Here is a 24,062-nt window from a genome sequence, read left to right as displayed (position 1 = left end):
GAGGCTGCTAGGGGTGATGATGATGCCCCCACCAGAGGGGGAGGCGGAGATAGTGGTGGCGATGGATGCCGAGAAAGCATTTGACAGGGTCGAGTGGGACTACCTGTGGGAAGTGTTGAGGAGATTTGGTTTCGGTGAAGGGTTCATTGGATGGGTACAGCTGCTATATAGGGCCCCGGTAGCAAGTGTGATCACGAACAGGCAGAGGTCTGACTACTTCCGTCTTTATAGAGGGACGAGGCAGGGGTGTCCCCTGTCTCCGTTACTGTTTGCATTGGTAATTGAGCCCCTGGCCATAGCACTGAGGGGCTCCAGGAAGTGGAGGGGAGTACTCAGGGGAGGAGAAGAACACCGGGTATCATTGTATGCAGATGATTTACTGATGTATGTTGCGGACCCGGTGGAGGGGATGCCTGAGATAATGCAGACGCTCGGGGAGTTTGGGGAATTCTCGGGGTACAAATTGAACATGGGAAGAGTGAGTTGTTTGTGGTACATCCGGGGGAGCAGAGCAGGGGAATAGAGGATTTACCGCTGAGGAGGGTAGCAAGGGATTTCCGGTACTTGGGGATCCAGATAGCCAGGAGTTGGGGAACCTTACATTGGCTTAATTTAACACGATTGGTGGAACAGATGGAGGAGGATTTTAAGAGATGGGACATGGTGCCCCTGTCACTGGTGGGGAGGGTGCAGGCGGTCAAAATGGTAGTCCTCCCGAGATTCCTTTTTGTGTTTCAGTGCCTCCCGGTGATGGTCACGAAGGCTTTTTTCAAGAAGATCGAGAAAAGCGTTATGAGTTTTGTGTGGGCTGGGAAGACCCCGAGAGTGAGTAGGGGGTTCTTGCAGCGTAGCAGGGATAGGGGGGGACTGGCACTACCGAGCTTAAGTGAGTACTATTGGGCCGCCAATGTTTCAATGGTGTGTAAGTGGATGGGAGAAGGGGAGGGAGCGGCGTAGAAGAGATTGGAGATGGCGTCCTGCAAAGGAACCAGCCTACAAGCACTGGTGACGGCACCGCTGCTGTTCTCCCCGAAGAAATACACCACAAGGTGGTGGCAACACTGAAAATTTGGGGGCAGTGGAGACGGCATAGGGGAATGACGAGAGCCTCGGTGCGGTCCCCGATAAGAAATAATCATAGGTTTGTCCCGGGGAGAATAGATGGGGGATTTGGAGCATGGCAGAGAGCTGGGATTGTGCAACTGAGGGATCTGTTCTTGGACGGGACGTTTGCGAGTCTGGGAGCGCTGACGGAAAAATATGGGTTGCCCCAAGGGAATGAATTTCGATACATGCAACTGAGGGCTTTTGCGAGGCAACAGGTGAGAGAATTCCCACAGCTCCCGACGCAGGAGATTCAGGATAGACTGATCTCAGGGACATGAGTGGGGGATGGTAGGGTGTCAGATATATACAGGGAAATGAGAGACGAGGGGGAGAACATGGTGGATGAGCTGAAGGGAAAATGGGAGGAAGAGCTGGGGGATGAGATTGAAGAGGGGCTGTGGGCAGATGCCCAACGTAGGGTAAACTCTTCGTCCTTGTGCGCCAGGCTTAGCCTGATACAATTTAAGGTTTTGCACAGGGCACATATGACCGGAGCAAGGCTCAGTACATTTTTTGGGGTAGAGGATAGGTGTGGGAGATGCTCGAGAAGCCCAGCAAACCACACCCACATGTTTTGGTCATGCCCGGCACTGCAGGGGTTCTGGGTGGGGGTGGCGAAGGTGCTTTCAAAGGTAGTGGGGGTCCGGGTCAAGCCAGGCTGGGGGCTGGCTATATTCGGGGTTGCAGAAGAGCCGGGAGTGCAGGAGGCAAGAGAGGCTGATGTTTTGGCCTTTGCGTCCCTAGTAGCCCGGCGAAGGATACTGCTTATGTGGAAGGAAGCCAAGCCTCCAGGCATGGAGACCTGGATAAATGACATGGCAGGGTTTATAAAACTGGAACGGATAAAGTTTGCACTAAGGGGTTCGGCTCAGGGGTTCACCAGGCGGTGGCAACCGTTCATTAACTACCTCGCAGAACGATAAAGGAAATGGGAAGGTAGCAGCAGCAACCCAGGGGGGAGGGGGGGGGGGGGGGGAGGGCTCAGGTGGGTCCTCAGGGGTGTTTTTGTAAAGATATTGGTACTTGGTTATGTATATTGAATTGCTGATTTTATTATTTGGGAGAGCTATTATTTTTGTTATGGCAGTTGCCATTTAGTTTATATATTATTTATTTATTTGTTAAAATACGGTCACGGTTATTTATATTGTTTTGCTGTTGTAAAAAGGGGAAAAACCTTTGTACAGTTTTGTATGGCCGAAAAAGTTGAATAAAATATATATTTTTAAAAAAGTTATGCCACACGTCAACAAGGGTATAAAAAGAAAATCAAGCACCGGGCTTTATTCCTCAAGAGATAGAATTGAAAAGTAGTGAACCTACACAGAATAATGAAAATCGCTTATTGTCACAAGTAGGCTTCAAATGAAGTTATTGTGAAAAGCCCCTAGTCGCCACATTCCGGCGCCTGTTCGGGGAGACTGTTACGGGAATTGAATGTGTGCAGTTCTGATTGCTGTATTATAGAAAAGACATAATGGCATTGGAGAGGGTGCAGAGGAGATTTACAAGGACTATATCCAAATGTGTTGGTGTACACCTTCAAAAAAGAAGGCTGTGGGGGGACTGAATAAAGGTCTTTAAAATTCTGAAAGGCTTTGATGAAGTGAATACAGAGTAGTGTTTCCTCTTGTGGGAAATAGCAAAACTAGAGGCCATCGATGTCAGATATTCACCAATGGTGAATTCAGAAAAAACGTCTTTACTGTTAGAGTGGTATGAATGTGTAACTCACGACGAGGAAGTGGTTGAAACAAATGGTATGGATGCACTTAAGGGGAACTAGACAAGTAATTGATGGAGAAGGGAATAGATAGTTATAATGGTAGATTTAGATGAGAAAAGATGGGAGGAGGCTCAAGTGGAGGTCCGAAGATGTGTAGGTTAGTTGAATTGGCTATATTAAATTGCCTCTTAGTGTCCAAGAAAAAGGTACAGGTTACGGGGATAAGGCAGAGGAGTGGGCCTCGGTCAGGTGCTCCTTCAGAGGGTCGGTGCATATGTGATGGGCTGAATGGCCTCTTTCTGCACTGTAGGGATTCAATGATTCTTTTTTTAAGATTATTTTTCCAATTAATGGACAATTTAGCGTGGCCAATCCACCTCCCCTGCACATCTTTGGGTTCTGGGGGTGAGACCCATGCATGCACGAGGAGAATGTACAAACTCCACACGGACTGACCTGGGCCGGGATCGAACCCAGTTCCTTGGCGCTGTGAGGCAACACTACTGGGATTCTTCGATTCTATGGAGCGTAAAGACTGGCGCAGACTGTTGCGCTGACTGGCTTGTTTCTGTGCCATGTATCCTATCTCATCCTACGTAAGCATTGTTAAGTGTGACCCCACAATAGAGATGAAGTCCTACCTTTACACTACCACTGTGGTAACTGGAATAGATTCAGAACAAATCAGATATCCTATACATAGTTGTGTGTTTGCAGATATTGCTGCAAGACCAATCTTCATTAGAGAGACATTTGGGAGTTCCCAGCTTCTTTGGGCTAGTATGAGATTGTGTTCCTGATTGTTTTCACTGACCCTGAACTGCAAAGTGCGTAGAAAAGAATGTCAGATGAAGGCAAAAGAAAGCTAATTTCTCCATGGTCAGGTCACCTGCCGACTCTCCTTGTCTGATAAAAGATGGATATTTTTGCTTTCACGCCAGAAGGTTGCTACTATATACCAGTTCCTTCAGGAAAGAGAAATTAGGAACTGTCAAAACTCTCACGAGGATCACGGGGAAACCATCATTGATCTTCCCGTGGGACTTCCGAGGCCACCTGCCTGGGGCCGGTTATGTACTAATATAAAAGCTGGCCCAAGGCAGGGCCGAGACAGACTAGTCCTCCCAGCATCATTGTACTGGGAGCAAGATTCTGCTTTACGCAGAATTTTGTCCATAGTTAAAATAGGTTTTTGCCTGCTTTCTTGTTACTAAAGGAACAAAGACACAAGAAGCTTGATTTTTGTTGTAACCCTCACAAAGGCATGGGGATCACTGATTGATCTCCCCATGGGCATCGTAGATTATGGGTTCCTGTGTTGAGCGGATGGGGGCCCACCCAATAGAGGCTCACCAGTGGGGCCTTAAATATTGAGACCCAGACTGGCAGTTCCCGTAGACCCTGGCTGGGACATTTGTTTTATACTCTGCGGCTTTGCCTTTTAGCCTGCGCATCCTGGAATTATTACAGTTTTATAAACAATACACTTGTACAAGTAATTTGGTTGTTTTCCTATTGTAGGCCAACAACATCACTGGGAAATTTTCATTTACTATTTAAATCAGTTACTTCCTTAATGCTTGAAAGCAGCATGCTGATGCGTGGGCAGGGCGACAATGGTGCCTCAGCCCCATTGCTCAGGACCCAGGTTCAATTCCAGCCTTGGATGACTGTGTGGAGTTTGCACATTCTCCCCTTGTCTCCGTGGGCTTCATCTCAGTGTTCCAGTTTCCTCCCATTGTCCAAAAATCTGCAGGTTAGGTGAATTGACCATGCTAAATTGCCCCTTAGTGTCCAAAGATGTGCGGGTTAGGTGGCGTTGCGGGGATGGAGCAGGCATAGGTGGGGGTTCTTTTTCAGAGGATCGGTGCTGACTCGATGGGCCGAATGGCCTTCTTCTGCACTGTAATGATTCTGACCAGGCAAGGTAAAAACATTAATACAAAGGCAAAATACAGCGGATGCTGGGAATTTAAAAATAAAAGCTAAATATGCTGGAAATACTCAATAGGTCAGGTAGCCTCTGTGGAGAGAAACAGTTACTGTTTCAGGTTGAGATGATCTTTCATTGTAAGGTAAAAATGTTGCCTTTCACAGTAAGAATTGAACTTCAAAATAATGATTTAACTTGCATTTAGGTTCCATCTATTTAGTATTTGTGCATTTAGGAGTGAGGTAAGGAAAAAGGTGAATCTGGTCTCTGCCATAATCCCAAAATATTGAACATGTGTTAAAGGGATTATGAGCCTTTTTTTTAACTCCTATTTTAAAGTGCTGAAAGTAATGGATGATAATTTAGTTAATGTACTGATTGGGGCCCCGCCAAAGGTTTTTGGTAATGCAACTTTATATAAACCGTACACAATTTCGGGAATACCTGTACAATTGAGATTATTCATGTAAGTAATTAAAAAGAAGTCATGTTTTAAATTGTAATTTACATATTTTTAATTTCCAGCGGACATGGGTTTTGCCAGACTGTTTAATTCTCCACTAAAGCCTTTGGCTGATTTGGATCCAGTTGTAGTAACATTTTGGTATCGTGCACCGGAGTTACTGCTGGGAGCCAGACATTACACAAAAGCAATTGGTAGGTTACTAAATGAGGTTCCTTGTGAGAAACCAAAGTGGATAATTTCATGTTTCCCCACATGATGCTTCTTCTTGCTCAGTCAATTAATCCAGTAGATATTATTTTGCATCCTCCTCACAGCTTACTTTTGGACCAGAACAATTAAAATTTTCAATGATGATCTACAATGTAATCATTTAGATTAGGAACTCAATGTGAAGAATAGCAGAATTTCAGAATTAAATGAGCAGTCCGTTGGGCGGAATTTTATGTTGGTGACTGGAGTCTCACCTGCTGGCTGGAGAACTGGTGGGAGCCCCACGTCTCCTCAGTTGGTGAAGGCCTGCTAGGATAAAGTGCTCATCAGGCATTTAATTAGCCCGCACTGGGCCTTCGGATTTTTTTCCATTCCTGGAATGTGAGCATCGCTGGATGGGCCAGCAATCATTGCCCATCCCTAATTGCCTTTGAGGGGCATTTTCTGTCTATACCTCCCGCTGCCTGTATTATCAAAGAATAATAATAATAATAATCGCTTATTGTCACAAGTAGGCTTCAATGAAATTACTGTGAAAAGCCCCTAGTCACCACATTCCGGCACCTATTTGGGGAGGCCGGTACAGGAATTGAACCCGCGCTGCTGACCTTGTTCTGCATTACAAGCCAGCTGTTTAGCCCACTGTGCTAAACCAGCCCCTATCCCTCCCACCTGGCTTACTCACTCTTCAAACTTCTTCCATCGGGCAGGAAATACAAAGGTCTGGGAACATGCACGAACAGACTCAAAAACAGCTGCTTCCTCGCTGTTCCCAAACTCCTAAACAACCTTCTTATGAACTGACCTGATTAATGCTACACCCCTGTATGCTTCACCCGATGCCGGTGTCCATGTAATTACATTGTGTACCTTGTGTTGCCCTATTATGTTTTTTCTTTTTCTTTTCTTTTTTTTTAATGTACTAAATGATCTGCTTGAGCAGCTCGCCGAAAAATACTTTTCACTGTACCGCGGTACACATGATAATAAACAAATCCAAATCCAAATATGGCCAGATCAGGTAAGGATGTCAGTTTTCCGTCCCTAAAAGGCCTTAATGAACCAAATGGATTTTTACAACAATTGAGAATGGTTTCATGGTCATCATTAGACTTCTAATTCCAGATTTTTATTTAATTAAAATTTCACCATCTGCTGTGGTGAGATTTTAACCCAGACCCCCAGAGCATTCCTCTGGGTCGCTTGATTATTGTCCAGTGACATTACCATTACACCACTGCCTCCCCTCCATTTAAGACCCCAGGGGTGGGCATCGCAACCCCAGCTTCCAAGAGCTGCTGACCAATCACAGAATTACACAATTTGTATGGTGCACAAGGAGGCCATTCGGTTCATTGTATCTACACCGACTCTCCGAATGAGCATTCTGACTTGGTGCACTGTAATGCTCCCCTTAACCTGTACCGCCAACCCTCCCCGTTTCCTTTCTTTCCCACTTTTCCGGACACCTTATACCCAGGAATATTTAACACTCAGCCCTGCCCTTCAAATGAGTCAGCTCTCTGTTATCACCACAACATCATATTTCCACATTCCAATCTGGACCTGTAACTCCCTAATCTTATTTACTGTACTCTGAGCAATTAAAAGCTGGATGCCCCCCGTTGCCAGTCAGACCACTGGGAAAGCTGGCTGCTGCCAGAAAGGCATTTCCCAGAGGCCTTGAATCTCTGAGGAACGTAGAACACATGTGATTGAGAGCAGGATGGGGGTGGTGAGGAGGTAATTGCTCGTTGGAGGAGAAGAGCGGGTTGAAAGAAAGGACAGGGGTGGCTCTGAGCAAGTTCCCCCACCATCCAAATGTGGGGTTCCTCGATCTGGAATGAAGTACTCTCCGCCCCGCCCAATGAAAGCTGACATGGTTTGCATTTCAGGCTTCTCGCATGATGATGGGGTGACACCCTTAAGTGGGCATTTAAGGGCTTGAATTAGTGTTTGGGTGGGAAGGACACCCACGAACTTCACACCGTGACTTAATCAGGCAGATGGGGGTCGCCACCAGCATCCACATGCCTGATTAAATAACCTCCCGCCTTCAAACACCACTGGGAGGCATCAAATTATGTCAGTGGTAAAAGGGTTACACAACAAGGAAGCTTTTGGGACTTCCGGTTGCGGCGATGCCTTGCTAGCCGCACGTTTCGGCGGCTCCAGCTCCGACGGACCTTCGGGCTCTTTTAAGAGCCCCAACGGGAAATGTTTGGGCGACGCAACCCGATGTGGGGTGAGTGAGTAGGGAGTCCCCCCCCCCAACGAAGGAGGAAAATATCGGCGGCGGCGGCTGCAGCGCGAGGAATCGTCGACGAAAGGGACAGAAAGGGAGAAGACACAAGATGGCGGCGGAGAAAGCTCAGGCGACATGGGGGCCCGAGCAAGACAAATTTTTGAGACGGTGTGTGGAGCTACTAAAGAGGGAGGTGCTGACCCCGATGCTACAGGCAATTGAGGGGCTCAAGGAGGCACAAAGGACCCAGGAGACAGAGCTCCGCGTGGTAGAGCAGAAGGTGACGGATAATGAGGACGAGACCCTGGGCCTGGCGGTCAAAACACAGACGCACGAGGCACTCCATAAAAAGTGTATTGAAAGGATCGAGGCCCTAGAAAACAGAGCGCGAAGGAAGAACTTTCGGATACTGGGTCTCCCTGAGGGAGTGGAAGGAGCGGACTGTGGAGCTTATGTAAGTACGATGCTAAGCTCATTGATGGGTGCTGAGGCCCCTGCGGGCCCCTTGGAGGTGGAGTGGGCACATCGGATCCCGGCGAGAAGACCAAAAACGGGAGAACCACCCAGGGCGACAATCGTGCGATTTCACCGTCTTAAAGATAGAGAAGAGGTCCTGAGATGGGCTAAAAAGGTGCGGAGTAGCAGATGGGAGAATGCAGTGGTACGGGTGTACCAGGATTGGAGTGCGGAGGTGGCGAGAAGGAGGGCGAGTTTTAACCGAGCCAAGGAGGTGTTACACAAAAAGAAGGTGAAGTTCGAGATGCTGCAGCCGGCACGACTGTGGGTCACGTACCAGGAGAGACACCATTATTTCGATACGGCGGAAGAAGCATGGACCTTTATTAAAGAGGAGAAATTGGATCGGAACTGAGGGACTGATACTGCAGGGAATGTTATTGTTAATGTTATGGTTGATGTAAATAGAGAAGTAAATTGGGATGGGGGGAGACACTAGGAAATGTGGGCGCCGGTGAGGGGGGAAAGAAGGGACATAGGCGGAGAATGAGGAATGGGAGGGGGAGGGGAAAGGGAGCTGCGCCACAAGAGGCGGGTCAGATAAAGGGATGTTCTCACGCCAGAAAGATTATGGCGGGAAGACAGGCGCAAGGCGGATGGGAGTTCCCCAACGGGGAGGTCAAGGAGTGAGCAGGAGTAGCCGGGGTCAGTTGAAGTCAGCTGACTTACGGAAGTAATATGAGGGGAGTAATCACGCTAGAAAGGGATCTAGCGGGGGGGGGGGGGGACAACTGAGTTGCTGCTGCGGAAATCAAAAAGGAAATGGCTAAAGAGTGGGTGGACGGGGATGGAATGCGACGCTTGGGGAGCGAGTGGGAGCGCGGAGGCGGGATATGGGACTGGCCTAGAGAAGGTGATGGCTAGTCGACACGTGAGGGGGGCAGGTAGCCCCCTAGTGAGGCTGATCACGTGAGAGGCCTGAACGGACCGATTAAAAGGGCCCGAGTGCTCGCGCATTTGAAAGGACTAAGGGCAGACGTGGCTATGCTCCAAGAGACGCACCTGAAGGTGGCGGACCAAGTTAGGTTAAGGAAAGGATGGGTGGGACAGGTGTTCCACTCAGGACTGGACGCAAAGAATAGAGGGGTGGCCATATTGGTGGGGAAACGGGTAGCATTTGAAGCAAAGAACATCGTAGCAGATAGCGTAATGGTGAGTGGCAGGCTGGAGGGAATGGAGGTCGTGTTGGTTAATGTATATGCCCCGAATTGGGACGATGCGGGATTTATGAGACGGATGCTGGGTCGTATACCAGACCTGGAGGTAGGAAACTTGATATTGGGAGGGGACTTCAATACCGTGCTGGACCCAGGGCTAGATAGATCCAGCTCAAAGACCGGAAGAAGGCCAGCAGCGGCCAAGGTGCTCAAGGGGTTTATGGATCAAATGGGGGGAGTGGATCCATGGCGATTTCTTAGACCGAGGGCCAGGGAGTTCTCCTTCTTCTCCCATGTCCATAAAGTGTACTCCCGGATAGATTTTTTTGTTTTGGGAAGGTTGTTGATCTCAAGGGTGGAAGAAGCTGAGTATTCAGCCATAGCGGTTTCGGACCATGCCCCACACTGGGTGGACCTGGAACTAGGAGAGGAAAGGGAGCAGAGAGCACTCTGGCGATTAGATGTGGGATTGATGGCGGACGAGGGAGTGTGTGGAAGAGTGCGGTGCGGGGGTGTATTGAGAGATACCTGGAGGTCAATGACGACGGGGAGGTCCGTGTGGGAGTGGTATGGGAGGCACTAAAAGCGGTGGTCAGAGGAGAGCTGATCTCCATTGGGGCCCACAAAGGGAAAACAGAGGCCAAGGAAAGGGAAAGATTACCGGGGGAGATTTTAAGGGTGGATAGGGAATTTGCAGAGACCCCGGAGGAGGGACTGTATAGGGAGAGGAGACGACTCCAGACGGAGTTTGACCTCCTGACCACCAGAAAGGCGGAGGTACTGTGGAGGAAGGCACAGGGGAGGAGGTATGAATATGGGGAAAAGGCTAGTCGCCTGCTGGCTCATCAGTTGCGAAAGAGGACAGCGGCGAGGGAGATAGGGGGAATTAGTGACGAAAAGGGAGCCACGGTGCGAAGAGCAGGGAAGATAAATGAGGTGTTCAAGACCTTTTATGAGGGACTGTATAGGTCCCAACCCCCAGAGGGAGAGGAGGGGATGCGGCAGTTCCTGGATCAATTGAGGTTCCCGAGGGTGGAGGAGCCTGAGGTGGAAGGCCTGGGGGCACCGATTGGGGTGGACGAGGTTATTAAGGGGCTGGGGAACATGCAAGCAGGGAAGGCTCCGGGACCCGACGGGTTCCCGGTGGAATTTTATAGAAAATATGTGGACTTGTTGGCCCCGTTGTTGGTGAGGACGTTCAATGAGGTTAGGGAAGGAGGGACTTTACCCCCGACAATGTCGGAGGCGACGATATCGCTAATTTTGAAGAGGGATAAAGATCCGTTGCAGTGCGGGTCCTATAGACCTATTTCATGATTGAATGTGGACGCCAAATTGCTGGCAAAGGTACTGGCATCGAGGATAGTGGACTGTGTCCCGGGGGTGGTGCACGAAGACCAGACAGGGTTCGTAAAAGGGAGACAACTGAATGTTAACGTGCGACGACTATTAGGCGTGATAATGATGCCCCCAGTGGAGGGGGAGGCAGAGATAGTGGCGGCAATGGATGCAGAGAAGGCATTTGATAGGGTGGAGTGGGAGTATTTATGGGAGGTGTTAAGGAGGTTTGGGTTCGGGAACGGGTTTATTAGCTGGGTCAAACTTCTTTATGGGGCCCCAACGGCATGTGTAGTCACGGGTCGGCAAAGATCGGAGTATTTCCGATTATATAGGGGAACAAGACAGGGATGCCCGCTGTCTCCACTGTTGTTCGCGTTGGCAATTGAACCTTTGGCCATGGCGTTGAGAGACTCCAGGAAATGGAGAGGGGTGATTAGAGGGGGAGGAGAACACCGAGTCTCGCTATACGCGGATGACCTACTGTTGTATGTGTCGGACCCAGCGGGGGGGATGATAGAGGTTATGTGGATGTTGAGGGAGTTTGGAGATTTCTCGGGATATAGGCTTAACATGGGGAAGAGTGAACTATTTGTGATACACCCAGGGGACCAGAGTAGAGAGATAGAAGGCCTGCCTCTAAAGAAAGTGGAAAGAAACTTCCGATACCTGGGGATTCAGATCGCTAGGAGCTGGGGAACCTTGCACAGACTTAATCTGACACGATTGGTAGAACAAATGGAGGAGGACTTCAAGAGGTGGGACATGCAGCCTCTGTCGTTGGCGGGCAGAGTGCAGGCAATTAAGATGATGGTCCTCCCGAGGTTCTTATTTGTATTTCAATGTCTCCCTATACTAATCACGAAGACCTTTTTCAAAAAAATAGACAGGAGCATCACGAGCTTCGTGTGGGCAGGGAAAGTCCCGAGGGTAAGGAGGGGGTTCCTACAACGTAGCAGGGACAGAGGAGGATTGGCGCTACCGAATTTGGGCGACTACTATTGGGCCGCCAATGTGGCGATGATTCGTAAATGGATGATGGAGGGAGAGGGAGCGGCGTGGAAAAGACTGGAGAGAAAGTCCTGTAAAGGGACGAGCTTAGAGGCGCTGGTGACGGCGCCGCTACCGTTCTCACCGAAAATGTTTACCACGAACCCGGTGGTGGCGGCAACATTGAATATCTGGGGACAATGGAGGCGACAGAGAGGTGTGCGGGGAGCCCTGGTGGGGTCCCCAATCAGGAACAACCATAGGTTTGCCCCAGGAAGAATGGATGGAGGATGTCAGAGCTGGCACCAGTTGGGAATTAGGAGGGTGGGAGATTTATTTATAGATGGGACGTTTGCGAGCTTGGGAGCATTGGAGGAAAAGTATAAGTTGCCCCGGGGAAACTTCCTTAGACATATGCAGGTCAGGGCGTTCACTAGACAACAGGTGAGGGAATTTCCGCTGCTCCCGGTACAGGGGATTCAGGACAGAGTGCTTTCGGGGGTGTGGGCCGGAGAGGGCAAGGTGTCAGAGATATACCGAGAGATGAGGGAAGAGGGGGAGGAGTTGGTGGGCGAACTAAAAGGAAAGTGGGAAGAAGAGCTAGGGGAGGAGATAGAGGAAGGTATGTGGGCTGATGCCCTAAGCAGGGTAAACTCCTCTTCCTCATGCGCCAGGCTTAGCCTGATTCAATTCAAGGTGCTACATAGAGCACACATAACGGGAGCAAGACTGAGCAGGTTTTTTGGAGTGGAGGACAAGTGTGGGAGGTGCGGCGGAAGCCCGGCAAACCACGCACATATGTTTTGGTCGTGCCCGGCACTGGAGGGGTATTGGAAGGGAGTGACGGGAGTGATTTCTAAGGTGGTGAAGGCCCGGGTCAAACCATGCTGGGGGCTAGCTCTATTTGGAGTTGCGGATGAGCCGGGAATGCAGGAGGCGAAAGAGGTCGACGTTGTGGCCTTTGCGTCCCTAGTAGCCCGGCGTAGGATTCTACTCACGGAAGGAGGCGAAACCCCCCGGACTGGAGGCCTGGGTAAACGATATGGCGGGGTTCATAAAACTGGAGCGGATAAAGTTTGCCCTGAGAGGATCGGCTCAAGGGTTCACCAGGCGGTGGCAGCCATTCCTCGACTACCTAGAGGAACGTTAGAGGGAAGACAGATGACCAGCAGCAGCAACCCAGGGGGGAGGGGGGGGGACGGAGGGTGGAAGTTTTAGTTTATGTTAAATGACTATGTTGATGAGCCATTTGTTTATTGTTAAACTTTCTTTACTGTTATGTTTGTTCTGTAAGGGGGGAAAAATGTTTGTTCGAAAAAATTTCAATAAAACATATTTTAAAAAAAAACAAGGAAGCTTCTGCATGGCCTACATAGAACCCAAACGGGAGCGACAACAGGAACACACGGGTAGAAATAAACGGCAGGGACTTCCGGGTGCGGCGATGACCAGCTGAGTCGCACGTTTCGGCAGCTCCCGGTGAAACGGACTTTTGGGCTCTTGATAGGAGTCCCAACGGCAATTTTGACGGCTAAAAACACTGTGCGGTAAACCAGAAGGGAATCCCCCCTGGATACGGATGAAAAAAGGAGGAGAAAGTGGCCGGATTGCAGTGGATCCTTTAGAACAGCGGCAAGGAAGGCAAGCAAAAACCAAGATGGCGTCGGAAGGTGGCAGTTTAACATGGGGCCCTGAACAACAAGAGTTCTTGAAATGCTGTGTGGAAGAGCTCAAAAAGGAAATGAAGAAAGAGCTGTTGGCCCCGATACTACAGGCGATTGAAGGGCTAAAGGAGGAACAAAAGACCCAGGAGCGGGAGCTTCGGGTCGTAAAGGCAAAGGCAGCCGAGAATGAGGACGACATACAGGGCCTGGTGGTGAAGACGGAGACGCATGAGGCACATCAGAAACGATGTGTGGAAAGGTTGGAGGCACTGGAGAACAACGCAAGGAGGAACAACCTGAGGATTCTTGGTCTTCCTGAAGGTGCGGAGGGAGCGGACGTCGGGGCATATGTGAGCACGATGCTGCACTCGTTAATGGGAGCGGAGGCCCCGGCGGGTCCATTGGAGGTGGAGGGAGCATACCGAGTGATGGCGCGCGGACCGAGAGCAGGAGAAATTCCCAGAGCCATAGTGGTGAGATTCCTCCGTTTTAAGGATAGAGAAATGGTCCTTAGATGGACAAAGAAAACTCGGAGCAGTAAATGGGAGAACGCGGTGATCCGCGTTTATCAAGACTGGAGTGCGGAGGTGGCGAGAAGGAGGGCGAGCTTTAATCGGGCCAAGGCGGTGCTTCATAAAAAGAAGATAAAATTTGGAATGCTGCAACCGGCAAGACTTTGGGTCACATATCGAGGGAGGCACCACTACTTTTTTTTTAAAATAATATTTTATTGAAAATTTTTGGTCAACCAACACAGTACATTGTGCATCCTTTACACAACATTGTAACAATACAGATAATAATGACCTTTTTAAATTTAAACAAAAACAACAACAAATAAATAAATATTAAATAACAAAAAAAAAAAAACTAACCCTAATTGGCAACTGCCTTGTCTCAGGCCACCCCCCATCCCCCCCCGCCCCCCCCCCCCCCCCAAGTCCTGGGCCGCTGCTGCTGCCTTCTTTGTTCTCCCCTATCTATCTTTCCGCAAGATATTCGACGAACGGTTGCCACCGCCTAGTAAACCCTTGAGCCGACCCCCTTAGGACGAACTTAATCCGCTCTAACTTTATGAACCCCGCCATATCATTTATCCAGGTCTCCACCCCCGGGGGCTTGGCTTCTTTCCACATTAGCAATATTCTGCGCCGGGCTACTAGGGACGCAAAGGCCAAAACATCGGCCTCTTTCGCCTCCTGCACTCCCGGCTCTTGTGCAACCCCAAATATAGCCAACCCCCAGCTTGGTTCGACCCGGACTCCTACTACTTTCGAAAGCACCTTTGTCACCCCCATCCAAAACCCCTGTAGTGCCGGGCATGACCAAAACATATGGGTATGATTCGCTGGGCTTCTCGAGCACCTCGCACACCTATCCTCCACCCCAAAAAATTTACTGAGCCGTGTTCCAGTCATATGTGCCCTGTGTAATACCTTAAACTGAATCAGGCTTAGCCTGGCGCACGAGGACGACGAGTTTACCCTGTTTAGGGCATCTGCCCACATCCCCTCCTCAATCTCCTCCCCTAGCTCTTCTTCCCATTTCCCTTTTAGTTCGTCCATCATAGTCTCCCCTTCGTCTCTCATTTCCCTATATATATCCGACACCTTACCGTCCCCCACCCATTTCTTTGAGATGACTCTGTCCTGCACCTCTTGTGTCGGGAGCTGCGGGAATTCCCTCACCTGTTGCCTCGCAAAAGCCCTCAATTGCATGTACCTGAATGCATTTCCTTGGGGCAACCCATATTTCTCGGTCAGCGCTCCCAGACTCGCAAACTTCCCATCCACAAATAGATCTTTCAATTGCGTTATACCTGCTCTTTGCCACATTCCATATCCCCCATCCATTCTCCCCGGGGCAAACCTATGGTTGTTTCTTATCGGGGACCCCCCCAGTGCTCCGGTCTTTCCCCTATGTCGTCTCCACTGTCCCCAAATCTTCAGTGTAGCTACCACCACCGGACTCGTGGTATAGTTCCTTGGTGAGAACGGCAATGGGGCTGTCACCATAGCCTGCAGGCTGGTCCCCCTACAGGACACCCTCTCTAATCTCTTCCACGCCGCTCCTTCCTCCTCTCCCATCCACTTACTCACCATTGAAATATTAGCGGCCCAATAATACTCACTTAGGCTCGGTAGTGCCAGCCCCCCCCCTATCCCTACTACGCTGTAAGAATCCCTTCCTCACTCTCGGAGTCTTCCCGGCCCAAACAAAACCCATGATACTCTTTTCTATCCTTTTGAAAAAAGCCTTCGTGATCACCACCGGAAGACACTGAAACACAAAGAGGAATCTCGGGAGGACCACCATCTTAACCGCCTGCACCCTCCCTGCCATTGACAATGCTACCATATCCCATCTCTTGAAATCTTCCTCCATCTGTTCCACCAACCGCGTCAAATTTAGCCTGTGCAATGTGCCCCAATTCTTAGCTATCTGGATCCCCAGGTAACGAAAGTCTCTTGTTACCTTCCTCAACGGTAGGTCTTCTATTTCTCTACTCTGCTCCCCTGGATGCACCACAAACAGCTCACTCTTCCCCATGTTCAATTTATACCCTGAAAAATCCCCAAACTCCCCAAGTATCCGCATTATTTCTGGCATCCCCTCCGCTGGATCCGCCACATATAGTAGCAGATCATCCGTATATAAAGATACCCGGTGTTCTTCTCCTCCCCTAAGTATTCCCCTCCATCCCTTGGAACCTCTCAGCGCTATCGCCAGGGGCTCAATCGCCAGTGCAAACAGTAATGGGGACAGAGGACATCCCTGCCTTGTCCCTCTATGGAGCCGAAAATATGCCGATCCCCGTCCATTCGTGACCACACTCGCCACTGGGGCCCTATACAACAGCTGCACCCATCTAACATACCCCTCTCCGAACCCAAATCTCCTCAACACCTCCCACAGATAATCCCACTCCACTCTATCAAATGCTTTCTCGGCATCCATCGCCACTACTATCTCCGTTTCACCCTCTGGTGGGGCCATCATCATTACCCCTAACAACCTCCGTATGTTCGTGTTCAGCTGTCTCCCCTTCACAAACCCAGTTTGGTCCTCAGGAACCACCCCCGGGACACATTCCTCTATTCTCATTGCCATTACCTTGGCCAAGACCTTGGCATCTACATTGAGGAGGGAGATTGGTCTGTAGGACCCGCATTGTAGCGGATCCTTTTCCTTCTTTAAAAGAAGCGATATCGTTGCTTCTGACATAGTCGGGGGCAGTTGTCCCCTTTCCTTTGCCCCGTTAAAGGTCCTCGTCAGTAGCGGGGTGAGCAAGTCCAAATATTTTCTGTAAAATTCAACTGGGAATCCGTCCGGTCCCGGGGCCTTTCCCGTCTGCATGTTCCTAATTCCTTTCACCACTTCTTCTACCGTGATCTGTGCTCCCAATCCCATCCTTTCCTGCTCTTCCACCTTGGGAATTTCCAGCCGATCCAAAAACTCCATCATTCTCTCCCTCCCATCCGGGGGTTGAGCTTCATACAATTTTTTATAAAATGTCTTAAACACTTCATTCACTCTCTCCGCTCCCCGCTCCGTCTCTCCATCTTCGTCTCTCACCCCCCCCTATTTCCCTCGCTGCTCCCCTTTTCCTCAATTGGTGTGCCAGCAATCTCCATATTCATTCTGTACACCCTGCGCCTTCCTCCATTGTGCCTCTGCAGTGCCTGTGGTCAGCAAGTCCAATTCCACATGCAGCCTTTGCCTTTCCCTATACAGTCCCTCCTCCGGTGCTTCCGCATACTGTCTGTCCACCCTCAAAAGTTCTTGCAACAACCGCTCCCGTTCCTTACTCTCCTGCTTCCCTTTATGTGTCCTTATTGATATCAGCTCCCCCCTAACCACCGCCTTCAAAGCCTCCCAGACCAGTCCCACCTGAACCTCCCCATTGTCATTGAGTTCCAAGTACTTTTCAATGCATCCCCTCACCCTTAAGCACACCCCCTCATCCGCCATTAGTCCCATGCCCATTCTCCAGGGTGGACGCCCTCTTGTTTCCTCCCCTATCTCCAAGTCTACCCAGTGTGGGGCATGATCCGAAATGGCTATAGCCGTATATTCCGTTCCCCTCACCCTCGGGATCAATGCCCTACCCAACACAAAAAAGTCTATGCGTGAATAGACTTTATGGACATAGGAGAAAAACGAGAACTCCTTACTCCTAGGTCTACTGAATCTCCACGGGTCCACCCCTCCCATCTGCTCCATAAAATCCTTAAGCACCTTGGCTGCTGCCGGCCTCCTACCAGTCCTGGACTTCGACCTATCCAGCCTTGGTTCCAACACCGTGTTAAAGTCTCCCCCCATTATCAGCTTTCCGGTCTCTAGGTCTGGGATGCGTCCTAGCATTCGCCTCATAAAATTGGCATCGTCCCAATTCGGGGCATACACGTTTACCAACACCACCATCTCTCCCTGTAATTTGCCACTCACCATCACGTATCTGCCCCCGTTATCCGCCACTATAGTCTTTGCCTCGAACATTACCCGCTTCCCCACTAATATAGCCACCCCCCTGTTTTTCGCATCCAGCCCCGAATGGAACACCTGCCCTACCCATCCTTTGCGCAACCTAACCTGATCTATCAGTTTCAGGTGCGTTTCCTGTAACATGACCACATCTGCTTTAAGTTTCTTAAGGTGTGCGAGTACTCGTGCCCTCTTTATCGGCCCGTTAAGCCCCCTCACGTTCCACGTGATCAGCCGAGTTGGGGGGCTTCCCACCACCCCCCCTTGCCGGTTAGCCATCATCTTTTTCCAGCTTCTCGCCCAGTTCCCACGCAGCTGTATTTCTCCCAGACGGTGCCCCCCCGCCCATCCTTTCCCGTACCCACTCCCCCCTTTCCCCAGCAGCAGCAACCCAGTAATTCCCCCTCCCCCCCCCCCCCCCCCGCTAGACCCCCCGCTAGCGTAATTACTCCCCCCATGTTGCTCCCAGAAGTCAGCAAACTCTGGCTGACCTCGGCTTCCCCCCGTGATCACGGCTCGCCCCGTGCGGCGCCCCCTCCTTCCTGCTTCTCTATTCCCGCCATAATTATCATAGCGCGGGAACCAAGCCCGCGCCTCTCCCTCGGCCCCGCCTCCCATGGCCAACGCCCCATCTCCTCTCCCTCCCCACCTCCCCCCATCACCACCTGTGGGAGAAAGAAAAGTTACCATACCGCAGGATTAATCATACAATCCCTCTTCGCCCCCCCCCACTCGTTCCACCACTTTGTCCAAACGTTCATTTTCGTAGTCCAATCATTCCAATTTTTCTTCTACAATAAAAGCCCACGCTTCATCCGCCGTCTCAAAGTAGTGGTGCCTCCCTTGATATGTGACCCACAGTCTTGCCGGTTGCAGCATTCCAAACTTTATCTTTTTTTTGTGAAGTACCGCTTTGGCCCGATTAAAGCTCGCCCTCCTTCTCGCCACCTCCGCACTCCAATCTTGATAGACGCGGATCACCGCGTTCTCCCATTTACTACACCGAGTTTTCTTCGCCCATCTAAGGACCATTTCTCTATCCTTAAAACGGAGAAATCTCACCACTATGGCTCTGGGAGCTTCTCCTGCTCTCGATCCTCGCACCATAACTCGGTATGCTCCCTCCACCTCCAACGGACCCGTCGGGGCCTCCACTCCCATTAACGAGTGCAGCATCGTGCTCACATATGCCCCGACGTCCGCCCCCTCCACACCTTCAGGAAGGCCAAGAATCCTCAAGTTGTTCCTCCTTGCGTTATTTTCCAGTGCCTCCAACCTCTCCACAGATCGTTTCTGGTGTGCCTCCTGTATCTCCGACTTCACCACCAGGCCCTGTATATCGTTTTCATTCTCTGCTGCTTTCGCCTTCACGACCCGAAGCTCCTGCTCCTGGGTCTTTTGTTCCTCTTTCAGCCCTTCAATCGCCTGTAATATCGGGGCCAACAACTCTTTCTTCATTTCCTTTTTTATCTCCTCCACGCAGCGTTTCAAAAACTCTTGTTGTTCAGGGCCCCATATGAAACTGCCACCTTCCGACGCCATCTTGGTTTCTGCTTGCCTTCCTTGCCGCTGCTCCAAAGGATCCGCTGCAATCCGGCCACTTTCCTCTCCTTTTTCCATCCGTGTCCAGGGGGAACACCCTTCTGGTTTACCGCACGGTGTTTTCAGCCGTTAAAATTGCCGTTGGGGCTCCTATCAAGAGCCCAAAAGTCCGTTTCACAGGGAGCTGCCGAAATGTGCGACTCAGCTGCTCATCGCCGCACCCGGAAGTCCGGAGGCACCACTACTTTGAGACGGCGGATGAAGCGTGGACTTTTATTGTGGAAGAAAAACTGGAATGAGCGGGTTATTAAAAAGAACGTTTGAACAAAGTGGTGGGGCGAATGTGGGGGGCGAAGAGGGGGGTTAAAAAGGGGGGAAAGAGGAGTTTTATGTACTAATCCTGCGATGTGGTAACTTTTCTCTCTTCCACAGGTGGTGATGGGGGGAGGAGGGGAGGTGGAGGAGATGGGGCGTTGGCCATTGGGGGCGGGGCCAAAGGAGAAGCGCGGGCTTGGTTCCCGCGCTATGATAATCATGGCGGGAATAGAGAAGCAGGAAGGAGGGGGCGTCGCACGGTGCGAGCCGAGGTCATGGGGGGAAGCCGAGGTCGGCCAGAGTTTGCTGACTTCTGGGAGCAACATGGGGGGAGTAATTACGCTAGCGGGGGATCTAGCGGGGGGGGGTGGGAGGGGGGAATTACTGGGTTGCTGCTGCTGGGGAGAGGGGGGAGCTGGTATGGGAGGGGATGGGCGGGGGGGCACCGCCTGGGGGAGATACAGCTGCGTGGGAACCGGGTGAGGAGCTGGAAAAAGGGGATGGCTAATCGACAAGGAGGGGGGGTAGGAAGCCCCCCAACCCGGCTGATCACGTGGAACGTGAGAGGGCTGAACGGGCCGATAAAGAGGGGACGGGTACTCGCACACCTTAAGAAACTTAAGGCAGATGTGGTTATGTTACAGGAAACGCACCTGAAACTGATAGACCAGGTGAGGCTACGCAAAGGATGGGTGGGGCAGGTGTTCCATTCGGGGCTAGATGCAAAGAACAGGGGGGTGGCTATATTAGTGGGGAAGCGGGTAATGTTCGAGGCAAAGACTATAGTGGCGGATAACGGGGGCAGATACGTGATGGTGAGTGGCAAACTACAGGGGGAGACGGTGGTTTTATTAAACGTATATGCCCCGAACTGGGATGATGCCAATTTTATGAGGCGGATGCTAGGACGCATTCCGGACCTAGAGATGGGAAAGCTGATAATGGGGGGAGATTTTAATACGGTGTTGGAACCAGGGCTGGATAGGTCGAAGTCCAGGACTGGAAGGAGGCCGGCAGCCACCAAGGTACTTAAAGATTTTATGGAGCAGATGGGAGGTGTAGACCCGTGGAGATTTAGCAGACCTAGGAGTAAGGAGTTCTCGTTTTTCTCCTATGTCCATGAAGTCTACTCGCGAATAGACTTTTTTGTGCTGGGAAGGGCGTTGATCCCGAAGGTGAGGGGAACGGAGTATACGGCTATAGCCATTTCGGATCACGCTCCACACTGGGTGGACTTGGAGATAGGGGAGGAAACAGGAGGGCGCCCACCCTGGAGAATGGACATGGGACTAATGGCAGATGAGGGGGTGTGTCTAAGGGTGAGGGGGTGCATTGAAAAGTACTTGGAACTCAATGATAATGGGGAGGTCCAGGTGGGAGTGGTCTGGGAGGCGCTGAAGGCGGTGGTTAGAGGGGAGCTGATATCAATAAGGGCACATAAAGGGAAGCAGGAGAGTAAGGAACGGCAGCGGTTGCTGCAAGAACTTTTGAGGGTGGACAGACAATATGCGGAAGTACCGGAGGAGGGACTGTACAGGGAAAGGCAAAGGCTACATGTAGAATTTGACTTGCTGACTACGGGCACTGCAGAGGCACAATGGAGGAAGGCACAGGGTGTACAGTACGAATATGGGGAGAAGGCGAGCAGGTTGCTGGCACACCAATTGAGGAAAAGGGGAGCAGCGAGGGAAATAGGGGGAGTGAGGGATGAGGAAGGAGAGATGGAGCAGGGAGCGGAGAGAGTGAATGGAGTGTTCAAGACATTTTATAAAAAATTATATGAAGCTCAACCCCCGGATGGGAGGGAGAGAATGATGGGCTTCTTGGATCGGCTGGAATTTCCCAAGGTGGAAGAGCAGGAAAGGATGGGACTGGGAGCACAGATCGAGGTAGAAGAAGTGGTGAGAAGAATTAGGAGCATGAAGGTGGGAAAGGCCCCGGGACCGGATGGATTCCCAGTCGAATTCTATAGAAAATATGTGGACTTGCTCGCCCCGGTATTGACGAGGACCTTTAATGAGGCAAAGGAAAGGGGACAACTGCCCCCGACTATGTCTGAAGCAACGATATCGCTTCACTTAAAGAAGGAAAAGGACCCGCTACAATGCGGGTCCTATAGACCTATTTCCCTCCTAAATGTAGATGCCAAGATCCTGGCCAAGGTAATGGCAATGAGAATAGAGGAATGTGTCCCGGGGGTGGTCCACGAGGACCAAACTGGGTTTGTGAAGGGGAGACAGCTGAACACGAATATACGGAGGCTGTTAGGGGTAATGATGATGGCCCCACTAGAGGGGGAAACGGAGATAGTAGTGGCGATGGATGCCGAGAAAGCATTTGATAGAGTGGAGTGGGATTATTTGTGGGAGGTGTTGAGGAGATTTGGTTTTGGAGAGGGGTATGTTAGATGGGTGCAGCTGTTGTATAGGGCCCCGATGGCGAGCGTGGTCATGAATGGACGGGGATCTGCATATTTTCGGCTCCATAGAGGGACAAGGCAGGGATGCCCTCTGTCCCCATTATTGTTTGCACTGGCGATTGAGCCCCTGGCGATAGCGTTGAGGGGTTCCAAGAAGTGGCGGGGAGTACTTAGAGGAGGAGAAGAACACCGGGTATCTTTGTATGCGGACGATTTGCTACTATACGTGGCAGACCCGGCGGAGGGGATGCCAGAAATAATGCGGATACTTGGGGAGTTTGGGGATTTTTCAGGGTATAAATTGAACATGGGGAAAAGTGAGTTGTTTGTGGTGCATCCAGGGGAGCAGAGTAGAGAAATAGAGGACCTACCGTTGAGAAAGGTAACAAGGGACTTTCGTTACCTGGGGATCCAGATAGCCAAGAATTGGGGCACATTGCATAGGTTAAATTTAACGCGGTTGGTGGAACAAATGGAGGAGGATTTCAAGAGATTGGATATGGTATCCCTGTCACTGGCAGGGAGGGTGCAGGCGGTTAAGATGGTGGTCCTCCCGAGATTCCTCTTTGGGTTTCAGTGCCTCCCGGTGGTGATCACGAAGGCTTTTTTTAAAAGGATTGAAAAGAGCATCATGGGTTTTGTGTGGGCCGGGAAGACCCCGAGAGTGAGGAAGGGATTCTTACAGCGTAGCAGGGATAGGGGGGGGGGGGTGCTGGCACTACCGAGCCTAAGTGAGTATTATAGGGCCGCTAATATTTCAATGGTGAGTAAGTGGATGGGAGAGGAGGAGGGAGCGGCGTGGAAGAGATTAGAGAGGGCGTCCTGTAGGGGGACTAGCCTACAGGCTATGGTGACAGCCCCATTGCCGTTCTCACCGAGGAACTACACCACAAGCCCGGTGGTGGTGGCTACACTGAAGATTTGGGGACAGTGGAGACGGCATAGGGGAAAGACTGGAGCTTTGGGGGGGTCCCCGATAAGAAACAACCATAGGTTTGCCCCGGGGGGAATGGATGGGGGATATGGAATGTGGCAAAGAGCAGGAATAACGCAACTGAAAGATCTGTTTGTGGATGGGAAGTTCGCGAGTCTGGGAGCGCTGACCGAGAAATATGGGTTGCCCCAAGGGAATGCATTCAGGTATATGCAACTGAGGGCTTTTGCGAGGCAACAGGTGAGAGAATTCCCGCAGCTCCCGACACAAGAGGTGCAGGACAGAGTGGGAAGAAGAGCTGGGGGAGGAGATCGAGGAGGGGCTGTGGGCAGATGCCCTAAGCAGGGTAAACTCGTCGTCCTCGTGTGCCAGGCTAAGCCTGATTCAGTTTAAGGTATTACACAGGGCGCATATGACTGGAGCACGGCTCAGTAAATTTTTTGGGGTGGAGGATAGGTGTGCGAGGTGCTCGAGAAGCCCAGCGAATCATACCCATATGTTTAGGTCATGCCCGGCACTACAGGGGTTTTGGATGGGGGTGACAAAGGTGCTTTCAAAAGTAGTGGGGGTCCGGGTCGAACCAAGCTGGGGGTTGGCTATATTTGGGGTTGCACAAGAGCCGGGAGTGCAGGAGGCGAGAGAGGCCGATGTTTTGGCCTTTGCGTCCCTAGTAGCCCGGCGCAGGATATTGTTAATGTGGAAAGAAGCCAAGCCCCCGGGGGTGGAGACCTGTATAAATGACATGGCAGGGTTTATAAAGCTAGAGCGGATTAAGTTCGTTCTAAGGGGGTCGGCTCAAGGGTTCACCAGGCGGTGGCAACCGTTCGTCGAATATCTCGCAGAAAGATAGATGGAATGGAAAAAAGAAGGCAGCAGCAGCAGCCCAGGATCGGAGGGGGGGGAGGGGGGGGGGGGGGGAAGAGGAACCAGAAGGACTCTCAGGGTTGTTAATATATACTGTATAATATGTATAGGTCGTTGCGACAGATAATTATATATTGGACTGTTAAATTAT

General features: G+C 50.9%; 1 protein-coding gene across 1 annotated transcript in view; it reads left to right on the top strand.

The window, feature by feature from the left end:
* The window catches only part of cdk19 (cyclin dependent kinase 19), a 509,018-nt gene that overhangs the window by 222,384 nt on the left and 262,572 nt on the right, over nucleotides 1-24,062 (top strand). The window contains exon 6 of the mRNA XM_072500031.1: nucleotides 5,292-5,423. Within this exon, the coding sequence (XP_072356132.1) occupies nucleotides 5,292-5,423 (132 nt within the window). The remainder of the gene's footprint in view (nucleotides 1-5,291; nucleotides 5,424-24,062) is intronic.

The sequence above is a fragment of the Scyliorhinus torazame genome, chromosome 4, assembly GCF_047496885.1.
Source record: "Scyliorhinus torazame isolate Kashiwa2021f chromosome 4, sScyTor2.1, whole genome shotgun sequence".
In the NCBI taxonomy this organism is placed as follows: domain Eukaryota; kingdom Metazoa; phylum Chordata; class Chondrichthyes; order Carcharhiniformes; family Scyliorhinidae; genus Scyliorhinus; species Scyliorhinus torazame.
The sequence above is the reverse complement of the archived record's forward strand: the minus strand, read 5'-3'. Positions and strand labels throughout refer to the sequence as shown.